This window comes from Arachis duranensis, chromosome 8, assembly GCF_000817695.3.
Source record: "Arachis duranensis cultivar V14167 chromosome 8, aradu.V14167.gnm2.J7QH, whole genome shotgun sequence".
Classification (NCBI taxonomy): Eukaryota; Viridiplantae; Streptophyta; class Magnoliopsida; order Fabales; family Fabaceae; genus Arachis; species Arachis duranensis.
Window position 1 is genome coordinate 47942423 of NC_029779.3, and position 11941 is coordinate 47954363.

An 11941-nucleotide genomic window follows, 5' to 3' on the forward strand; every position below is an offset into this window, starting at 1 on the left:
TAAGTCAATTTAATCTTTAAAAATACTAACATAATTAAATTGTCGTATATTATGTTTTTATCGTGTCATGTGATACTTAATGATATATAATATATCATTAGTAGAAATTAACAATAATTAATATTTTTTGGACCAAATTAAACCACTAACTTTTTTTAAAGATTAAATTAATTTATACGTAATCTTTTAGAAATTAATTTGAATATTACTCCTTTTGAAATCCTCTATTGTTATGAATTTAACTTATTTGATTTTAAAAAAAAATTGCTGTAACAGTTTCTTTTCATTTCAATGATCAATTTGAGATGATCTAAAAAGAGGACAAATTTATCATTTATCATCTTATACTAGTATCAATTCAGTGTTGGTGGATTGAATTGAATGGGATATGATTGAAAGTTTAGAACTAATTGAAATGGTCAATAATTCAATTAGCATGTTCATGTTCATGGACCACGCTCTTGTTCTTGTCTCTCCCAATATAGAATGAACATCACAGAAATTGGAATTTTTTTTTTTATATATTCTTGAATGAAAGAATTGTTCTTATTAAAAACTATACTCAACGTAGTTTGACAATGATTGATTACAATAGAAGTGAAATATACATAATATTATAATGGTGAAATATATAATCTCATGTAAATTTCTTAAAAGGTTAGAAATTGAAATATTAGAAATTAGAGTAGCCACTTTGAGGATGAATTTTATTTATTAATCATTACTCTCAATTGATTTAAAAAAAAAAAAGCAATTCAGTTACTATATATGGCAATGAAAATACTTGTAATGAAGAATGAGATATTTACTTTTGCTTATTTCAAAATTACGGTTATAACCGTTTTCGGTATCTATAAAATTTATGCTTTTTTTTAATTAATTTTTCTTATATTTTGTTCAGAAAAAAAATTGAAATAGTTTATTATATTTTGGCCTTTAAAATTAACTCATTTTAGCTAAATTTTGACATAGAAAAAAACATTAATTAAACCGTCATATTTTTATTATTTTATATATGCTACATCAATAACAGAAACAAGCAAACAAAAGCTAATTAATATAAAATATTTTAAAATTTTATTGAAAAAATAGTCAAAATATTCAGTTTAGTCCCTAAAGTTACATTCGAGTTTTAATTTAGTCTTTGAAATTTCAATTGTTTTAATTTAGTTCATAAACTTTTCAATTGACTCTGTGACGGAAACCACCGCAGAGACTAACGTAATTAAAATTTAAAAAATTTAAAAATTAAATTAAAACAATTAAAATTTTAAAGACTAAATTAAGATTCGAACGTAACTTCAGTATAGAATATTTTCTCAATTTTATTTAACCCCAAAAAGTTGTTGTTAATGTAATTCACCTACAAGAAAATTGGACCCACAATTGTAGAAAATATTACATGGTTTTTGTCTAGTCAACATCACCCTTCTTTTCCTTCTCTTTTCCCATCCTTAAAACCCCCTCTTCCGCTCACCTTCTTAGCTAAGAAAGCCTCTTTCTCATTTCACACACACCTCCATTCATATATGAACCTCATAATCTCTTCCAATTAAAGCACCTTACTCTTCTCTCTCTCTCTTAGAATCTTCACTCCAAATTTCACTACAATATTTTGGTTGATCCATTTGGCATTTATATACTATAGTCTATTACCAACACACTTGGCCTAATCCAAGTGGTTCTATATTCTAATTCCTTGTTCCCTATTCTATGTGCTTGTATTCTTCTTAATGAATCATCATATGTTTTTGGTAACCCATCTGAAATTTCCAACACTAAGTTCCCACTTCTTCACATACCCTTTTTCAAATCATTGATGTATATTCACTTTGTAAAATGTCCAATACTATATATACAATCAAATTGGCATCTTTTTTAGTCCTATAGTTTTTGTGCAAAAGCTCAAATTATTAATAATACTTATTATTATTAATATTATATATAATTCTCCAAAAATGGAACAAGTTAGTATTGTTGGTGAGTTAATGCAAGGAAAGGAGTTAGCAAAGAAGCTCTTTGACCATTTGAATTCACCATCACCATCATTATCATCATCATCATCACATGAATCTAATGAAGCTTTGATAGAGAAGATACTTTCAACCTATGAGAAAGTACTCACCATGCTCAGTAACACCAACTTCATGAAGGATTCTTCTCATTGTTCATCTTCTTCTCTTGCAAATGGCAGCACAAAAAGTGAGGTCTTGGACAAAGAGGATGTTGCAAAGCACAAACAAGTGTCCAAGAAAAGGTAGAGTTTTTAATATTCATAACTTGCCAAATTCTTGTTCTTTTGTGATTTTTTGGGGGATGAGACTCTCAAGATTCATGATCTGGAAAATTTTCAATTTGGGGTTCTTAAAAATTTGAACTTTTTTGTGGGATTCAGAAAGACTATGTCAATGTGGACAAAGCAAGTGAGGGTGTGTTTGGGAACAGAACTTGATGGTTCTATGGAAGATGGCTATAGCTGGAGAAAATATGGACAGAAGGACATTCTTGGAGCCAAGTTTCCAAGGTTAGAAATTTAGAATTATTCATCTAAAAAAAAAATATTTCTTGAAATGATAAAATTGATACATAAAAATATTAATATATTTATTATTTAATTGTACTATTTTTTAACATACTAATAATAATTTGACACTCTAAATATATTAATTGTTAGATATACCAATTCTATCATATTGGCATATATTATTGAATATGATAGAAACATTCACTTCATTAGCATTTTTTGATATAATAAATATCTTCTAGTTAGTCACAAAGGGGGACATAGGTACCCATATAACTACCACACCATTGGTGAGTTAACCAATGATTATAAAAACGGGGACAAATAAACAATAAAAAAAAGATAACATTTATTTTTCCAGCTATATAATAAGGACAAATTGCTTTTTTAAAAAGGACTATGTAAAACTTATCCAAAGGACAACATTAGATAGATTCAATTCAATGCAAGATAGCAGCTTTTTTATTAATGCATTTAGGTTTCATTTTTCATGTGGTTTTATTGTGTTATAGAAGCAATGGATCCGTATATTGCAAACTGTAAAAATCAGAGACAAAGTTATTTGGGGGCCCTATTTAGTTTTGGAAGCACATGTTCTCAATTTATTGCACTGAAAAATCAATAGAATGCAGCCAAATCCAAACCATAATAATATACTAATGTTCCTTTTGTTATTTTGTCATTCATAGTCATATTTTGTAAGTGCCTAATTTCAAGGTTTCTAAAGAATTACAAAATATAATGAAGGGAGAAGAAATAATTATATATTTATAATCCTTAAAAATTGATGTTGTTGGCAAAATAATTTTTAGAAGATTGTATCTCTACTTAGTATACTTAACAGTATTAGCTCCATTTGATAAATTTATTTAATAATTAATTAAAATTAATATAATTACTATTTTATCAATAAAAACAGAATGCAGCTGGGGATTTAATTTAATTATTAAATAAATTAATCTTCTAAACATATAGAATATGTATTCAAATTTTTTTAAGATATTTGTTGAAAAAGCAATATTTTAAAGATTATTTTGGATTATTTTATAATAATACAAGTTTTTTTTATTTTAAAAAGATTTATATGTGTTGCTGACAAAGATTGGCTTTGGATTGCAGAGGATATTTCAGATGTACACATAGACATGTACAAGGTTGTTTGGCCACAAAACAAGTGCAAAAATCAGATGAAGATCCAAATGTGTTGGAAATAACCTACAAAGGAAGACACACTTGCATTCAAGTTAGTCATCACTCAAAAAACCCAACAATTTCAAAACCAAACATGGCCTTATTATTAGAAGAACAACCCAAGAATCATCAACCAACACAAAAAGAGATGAAAACAGAACAACCCACCCATGAAACAATTCTCACATTTGGAACATCACAAGAACTTGAAGTCAAACTTGATGACTTTGACTTTGACTTTGACCCTGACACAAAGGAGAACATTTTCTCTTCACTTTGTTTCACTTCCCCATCAATAGTTTCTGAAAATGATGAAGACAACAACAAAATGTTCTCTTACATTGAAAGCTTTTCTCCTGAATTCATATCACCAACAACAAATTCAGAATCAAACAACATTTTCCACTTTAATGATGGACTAGGCCTATGTGTTCAAACCTCAGATTCTGATTTTAGTGATAATGTTTCAGCACCAACTTCATCAGTCTCTAATTCATCAATAGAAGGCTTGGATTTTCACTCCTTTGATGAAAAGGTGGATTTTGATAATTATTACTCCATAAACTCCTAGGATTTTTCTCTTCATATGAAGATTTTCCCACCACTTTTAAGTTAAATAGCATAATTTTGATACCAACAAGGACATATTTTTATATATGCTAAGATTAAGTGGTGAGTTTTGTAGGATCCTAATTAGCACAATTATGTGTCATGTGAATAGACAATAAAATTTCACTTTGATGCTAGTTAAGAGAGTTTAGTTTTCATGTACCTAGGACGATGTAATGTGAAAATAATGTAATATATCCATGCATGTGTCTGCTTCTGGCTCAATAAGGCTAGTAGCAAGATTTTGTCCAATATTCTCTTTATATATATATAATAAATGTCTTTTTACAATAAACCATAGTAGCTAAAATTTCGCACTTAAAATCTTTTAATATTATGATTTTAAATAAGTCAGTCGATTTTACAAAATTTATACTAAATTTTATGATTTTACAATTTAAATCTTATTACGATTTAACGTTTTACGTACTTAATTTATTTTTTTTATTTTACGTAAAATCTCGATTTTTTTTTACCTTTCTAAGAATATATTATATAAAAGTCTTACATTGGTTATAATTTAATTTTTTAATTTGTTTTATTATTTTAATTATCTTAAGTTTGTAATAACTATTTGAGAATTTTTTTTTTGTTTTTATAATATATTAGTTCATTAATAGGCACAAACCTATTTATTGATTTAATTTTTTTATAAATTAAATATATGTAATAATAGTCACGTTGATAAATATGTCATATTTTAATTTAGAAATCTTGGATTCAAGTTTTGTATATAATGCTTTTTAATTTATTATATATAGTGAAAGATATTTTGAAAGAGAAAGTTATACAAAAAAAAAAAACTCTCTTATATTCGTATTTTAGTAGAGGTAGATGTCCGGTCCTAAGGCTAAGGCATATGCTTAATTTGTGTTTTCATTTTTAATTTTTTATTTATTTCTAAAGTTAATAGTTTATAAAAAAACAAAAGTATAAGCGATAAAATTATTTTATTTTTACATATTCTATTACAAAATTTTAAAATAAATAACACTAGAAAATAAAAATACAAACCAAACAAAATATTTTCTATTATTTTTTCTTTAGCGATTTCTAAATAATTTATTTTGGTCTAAAATCCTATTTGGTTTGAAAATAATATTTATTAAAAAAAACTGGTTTTTCTTTTGTTGTCTTTTTTTTTTTGGTCAAGGTTTTTCTTTTCCTGCCTGAAGAGAGAAAACTTCTTAGTCCAACTTAAATATGCTGTTGGGCTTTCTAAAATATCTTGTTCCTAATATGTTCTTTATAATGTTTTCAGTTATGGTCACTTTTTTATTGGACAATCTTCACTACTATGCTTTGATATTGGTCTTAAGATTATTTTTCAACTTGTATTGGTCCTAAATTTGATTACAGACTATTGGATCAATATATTTTGGTTTTATTTTATCTTCAACAAAAGCCCATATTATGACCGAGGTTTTGTATTTAATTTTTAAATATGGTGCTGTTGGGTTTTCTGACAGATATTTGTTCTAGATTTGATGTTTATTATTTTATAGTTATGATCAATTTGTCATTTCGGTATTATATATTTAATTTTTTTTAAATATTTTAAAAATATTGATATTTCAATAATTTTAATTATTGATCTTAATTATATCTATATATTTTATAATCAATCAGTATTCTTGTTAAAACGCTTCTTAACTTATATTCGATAAAATTCCAGATACCAAAGCCAAGGCTAATATTTTAATTTGTTATGCCAGTATTTATTATGACATATCATTATTTATCAAAAACGGATGAGAACAATGACCAAAATAAATCTTCTAGTTTTAGTTAAAAATTACAGGAACCCAACCAAAATAATATATTTTCATAAAAACTAAAAACTTAGTTAAGCCTAAAATATTTCATACAAGACTATTTTTTTTAATTCTTAAAGGATGAACGAAATAAGATTCTTGAGTAGTATTAAATTCTCTACGCAATCAAAACCTCGGAAATTTTTAAACTACAAAATCCAATTAAAAATCGAATTAATCTATAGTAACATTCAGAACAATTCAAACTTAATTAAAATATTATTCATAGTTTCCAAACTCAACATACACACTCAAGGCTGAGGTGTTCAAATACATAGCTTTACTTCAGTCTTAAATAATAATGCAACATTATATAAAGGATAAAGTTTTGTAGCTAAAAACATGAATTATACTCAAATCAAAGCAATTAAAACAGAATCATTAGACAAAGACACTACATATAAAGATAATGCTTTTATTTCCTTTTCTTCTCTTCATATTCGATCTTGATTGCATCTCCTCCATCTTCATCTTCATCATTTTGGTCTTGCCCATCAATCTACAAAAATTCAAGGGTACACTCCTTGTTACAAAAGATGATATATGAAATAGTAAATATAGCCGTAAACAAGTAAGTGCGTGTAAGGATTATCAATGATTAAATGATCAAATTCGTCTCTAAAAAATATTTGTTCTCTAAATTAGTTTTCGAAATATATTTTTAATCAAATTTGTCATTCAAAAATTTTAAATTAGTCATATTAGTCTTTTCATCGTTTTCATTGCTGATGGCGTCAAAATTTACTTAAATGACACCGCGCTAGCTACATCATACACTTAACCGTCTTAATTAGGTGCTAACATGATAAGTTTATCTAATCTAATTAGGACAATCATCTATCTCTAAGAATTGAAGATTATATATGGAATTGATCCATGTTGTTGGGAAGAAATGATATGAAGTTCTTCAAGAGAAACAATTGGAAAGCACATGGGAAATGATTCCATTCTTCCTCCCCATATTCTCAAATAGCGCAATTTAATAGCTCTGTAAAGTCAATCAGATAAATCTTTCAACTTGAATGATCCATATTAATCTCAATTCTCAAGTACTTGAAAACTTTTAGATAGTTGAATTTGTCAGAGGCCAATTACTCCTTCATTGTTAATTTGCAAGTTCATGTACATGATCATGCATTTTGAGTCTTTTAAATGTCATTGAATTTTTCAAATTCAAGGAGTAAGAAGAACCGAAGAAGCATCAATTTGAAGCAAAGAAGCGAAACCAGCTTATTAATATACAACTCTCCAATGTCTTCTAGTTAACAACAAAAATATTATTTAATTTATACACTAAAATTAATCATTATGTATTTTTGTATAGGTATATATATAGTTTAATTTATTTTTAATGTGTATTCTTGCTATTTTGTATAAAAAAGTTAATAAAGGAAAGAAGTATTTTTTTTTTACCAATTTTTAGGTGAATATAAAGAAATTATGTCATTTGAGCTATAATTCGTTGGCAAAAAAAGAAATACTCTTAATTATATATTAAATAGAATAATTATTTATTAGGCTCATTTCTATACAAATAAAAATTTTTCTTAGTTTTATATCTGTAATATTTTATACCAATTAGCTTCAGAATTTAATTATTTTTTGAATAAATTAATAAAAAATAATACAAATAATTGTTTAAATATAATTGTATTTTAATTTTTCATTCTATTACGTACACGTTGAGAATCATGCGCCTTCATGGAAACCGGATTTTTCTACAGAATCCGTTTTACGTTTGGAGTTAGCTAACTTCCTTTTCTATGGCAGCAATTTTTCAGACTTTGATGGTCATTTATGGTAGAAGTGGAATAAGGTGGGTTCAAGAGCGTCAAAATCTATAGCTAGCTAAAACGATAGTAGAAGCCCAGCAAACAAAACAGTGAAAATATTTGAAGACATCGCATCGACAATAACAGAGTAACAGAGGAATTAGTCTTTTTGTTAGTGCTGGTTTATTTGTTCAGCCCATGACAAAAAAAAATAATAACAATAATAAATAAATTAAATTTACCTAATAACTTTTGATAGTAGGTTAACTTTTAAGGAGTGCTGCACTCCCTACTTTATCTGGAGTGCACTAGCTTTTGCCATAAACTATTGAACGTAATGATATTTAAAAGAAAAAATTAAATAGTAGACTTACGATCTATTTTTTTGAGTGGGTAGGCCAAAAGGTGTGATAAGCCAAAAGGTGGAGCAATCTATAACTTTAGACTTATCATCATTAAAAATATGATCATCTAACATCGCTTCTAAATAAGTTGCCTGTACAAGAGTAAATTCATGACACAAAAAAAAGTGAATTGTAAATGAGTTAAATTGACTAAGAGTACTAGTTACAACAAATGGTTATTTAAATTGTTAAGTTGTTAAGTGATTCTAAATCATTGAGTACTGATTTAGAACAAATAATTACCACTTTAATTGCGTTCCTTTTGCGTTGTTGATGTTTTTCGACAGAAGGCAGTGAATCCAATATGATTAGGCGACGACTCGTAAAGTCAACAATAACTGAATACCAATGTAGTTCCTCACAGATAAGGATAAACACCTGCGATAAACCTTAAACCATTATAAACACTAAAAATAGATAATAGTACATTAATGGAAAACAAATTGGTCACTCGTACCCTAATGACGTGGCTACTTTTCAGTGACATATATGCTCCAAGAAAATCAAAGATAACCTCTGCCGGTGTATATTTGTCGCTTAAAGCATATCGCTGCATACAAATAAATATTGTTAAATGAAAATATGCTTTCAATTTAACAACTATTTTTGAACTGCTAATTTAATTATACACTTTACCGTGTGAGTACATAGCATGGGTTAGTCTAGAAAAAAGAACTTCTTTTAAATTAGTATATCCAATCAAACTATTAGACCAAAATATTAACTAAGAATTTCTTTATATTATAGGGATAACTTTACTGTAAAATGTGTAGGCATGAACCAGCAAATTGGATCTTCATTCATACATCGAAATATACGTGTCATCATAAGTGCCACCAGATTTATAACCTACAATATGTTACAATTATATGTAAAACATGTTTATTGGTAAATAGGGGCTTAAAAATATAATTACAAGAAAAAGAATAATATGCATTTACTCTGATTCGACACATCTCTCTGGGACAAGACATCTAAATGTACTTCTGTAATCTTTTTCATCTGAGATTACCAACTCTTCAAAACTGCCAAATTCATAAAGTGGTTAGCTGGGAGAAGCATAGAATTTTTACACCATTACATTATACACATAATCATTAACCACACGTACGGATCTAACGTATCCGAAAAAATATAGGCTGCAACAGCTACTTGAGATTCGGTTAACATCATCGAAGCAGTAGGCTCAAATGCAACAAGTGTCCACCACTGAAGATGAAAAAAATAGTTTCAAGGTTACACTAAAAAATAAAGAAAAAAGAATAAATAAACGAAAGAAGAAAAAAAGTAAAGTTACCTTTGGCAGTATAGCTCCTACTCTAACATGTGATTGTCCATTAGGTGGAGTTATAGCTTCACGAGTAATATCCAAGTGGAATAACTTCTTGAGTTGAATTGGCATGATACCAGTAAGATCACTAGTTTTTGTACTTTTCGAAGAATGCACAACTACAGTAAGATCCAACATGGAACTACTATTTGTGAAAGTTTTCTGTTGTCCCATGATCAAATCAATTTTTTGGTGTAGAACATGAATGACCGATTCTAAATTTTCTGTCGTCCCATGATCAAATCAATTTTTTGGTGTAGAATACACGCCACATCTCATTTGGCGTTTGGTCCAAACCGACAGAGTAAATCACATAAGAGCCAGTTTGCCTCATATTTATTACCTTCATTGATGCAGCCCGTACAAAGATTGGTTGGAACATATGAAATATTGATAGGGTGTAAACATTGGCATCACTCCTCTCTAACTGTTGAAAACAGGTTTGCATACTGGGTCTCCCATTCACAGAGGCGAGGTCAGCCTGGACCTCTTTCCACCTTATATGGTCGACACAACGATTAAAGTGTTGAATGAACTCAACCAGATTGTACCTTGAGTTGACATACTTTGCAATGATCAAGTTTAATCCCTCGCACCGAGAAGTAGTCCGAAAACCAGCAAAAAACTTCCTTCTTATATGTGCAGTTGCCCATGAATGTCTCTTTTTATACATATCTAGGACCCAATTCTTGTTTTCGACACCAAATCCCTCAACCATTTCAAACCACTTTTGACGAAATACATCAATTTCATAGTCGCCTAGCATACACTTTCTAAACACGGATGTAAACTGGGGCTTGACAATGTTACTTGTTGCGTTGCGAATCAGATGCCATGCACATAATCTATGATGTGCATTAGGAAACTCTTTCTCAATGGCGAACTTCATTAATAGATCACCATCCGTGATCACCGAAACAGGTGCTTCCCATTCATTGCCACCTTCAGTTGTTGTAGCAACCACCTGTATGTGTCTTTTTCCTCATCGCAAATTAAAGCAGCAGGAAAGATAATTGTTTGATTGTGATGATTGACACCAGAAAATACCACCAGTGGACACATATATTTATTCCTCTTATAGGTAGCATCAAAGCTGCATATGCATCACCGGGTAATTGGCGCCTCTGCTTTGCTATTTTATTGTACATGTCCCTTTGCGTGAAAGAGATACTCGTAGCCACCTGCCTGATTTGCTAATGCCCGATATATCTGCCCAACACTAATCCCACCCTTTTTCATGTTAACCATGTGGCCAATATCAGCTTCGGACATGAATCTATGCCCAGGGAGCAATCCAGTCAACCGAGGATCCAGAAGCGGATGATTGTGTTCATCAGAAAAATAAGAAATAAACCAACGACCGCTAGGTGCATCTACACGAATCTCCATCATTGCACTGCAGCCACACCTTGTCTCAGGTGTAGGTTTTCTCTTAAGGTTTCCGATGCCGTAATTATTTGGCGGTCTAAATCCTTCACGATGACATACAAAATTCTTCAACTTAAGTGCGCCCGCACGACTCTTCCTAGTCCTGTTCTTTCGAGCACTAAAGCCTCTTGTCCTTGCATATCTATTGTAGAACTCAAATGCAATGTCGACATCAGAAAAGTCAAAATGACATACATCTTCATCCCTGATGTTCCAAAATTCAATCATCCCAATGTCTTCGAGTGAGTCAATGTTATACCCTTCATCGAAGCCGTGATAATCGAACATTGGTTCCACATTTGTGTCGTCCTCATCCATATAAATCCACGTCAACTTCCTCATGTTTTTCTTCCTCCTGCTCATACTGATCATATGATGTATGCTCGCTATTAACCCCTTCATGAGAATATTCCTGACCCATAACTTCCTAAACACCAATACACAATTCAAAATGAAACTTAAGTTTGTATATAAATTGCCAAACACCGAGTACCAGTCATCACAAATCACAATCTTTTAAAATTGAAATCAATCCAATAGTGTCAATCTTAGAAATCATGGAATTGGACACGAGTTTTATTTATTGTATTAAGGGGAAATGAAGAAGCGTGAATCCAAAATCTAATGGTGAAACTATAAGAGTAAAAACAGAAAGACAAGAACAATTGGCAATGCCAGCTATGCATGCGGTGGGTGCAAAGGACAACAAAATATTAAAGAGTATATATCCTCTATCTATAATCTATCTATATTTCTGATCCAATGTCGCAAAATCCCCGCCGCTCGCGGCCACTGAAGAACACATCGTTTCCCCTTTGAGAACCCCGCAAAGTTTGCTTGGCTGCCACCTCAATCCATAGAAACAGATT

At 29.7% G+C, this 11941-nt stretch overlaps 2 protein-coding genes across 3 annotated transcripts; one reads left to right on the forward strand and one right to left on the reverse strand.

Moving 5' to 3' along the window:
* Positions 1-1542: 1542 nt before the first annotated feature.
* Positions 1543-4619, forward strand: LOC107463643 (probable WRKY transcription factor 46). The gene is made up of 3 exons (XM_016082474.3): positions 1543-2257; positions 2396-2524; positions 3644-4619. The coding sequence occupies exons 1-3, from the start codon at positions 1959-1961 to the stop codon at positions 4284-4286; spliced, it is 1071 nt and encodes a 356-aa protein (XP_015937960.1). The 5' UTR covers positions 1543-1958; the 3' UTR covers positions 4287-4619.
* Positions 4620-8092: 3473 nt separating this feature from the next.
* LOC107463642 (uncharacterized) lies at positions 8093-9818 on the reverse strand. 2 transcript variants are annotated; one of them, XM_021130039.2, is made up of 6 exons: positions 9426-9516; positions 9256-9339; positions 9074-9163; positions 8772-8864; positions 8558-8692; positions 8093-8406 (listed from the first exon to the last, which is right to left on the reverse strand). In XM_021130039.2, exons 2-6 carry the CDS (start codon positions 9286-9288, stop codon positions 8281-8283), a joined length of 477 nt encoding a protein of 158 aa, XP_020985698.1. In that variant the 5' UTR covers positions 9289-9339; positions 9426-9516; the 3' UTR covers positions 8093-8280. The 2 variants fall into 2 exon arrangements, with proteins under 2 accessions (XP_020985698.1, XP_052108571.1); XM_052252611.1 differs by lacking the exons at positions 8093-8406; positions 8558-8692; positions 8772-8864; positions 9074-9163 and adding an exon at positions 9612-9818 and having other exon boundaries at positions 9216-9339; positions 9426-9523.
* Positions 9819-11941: the final 2123 nt, after the last annotated feature.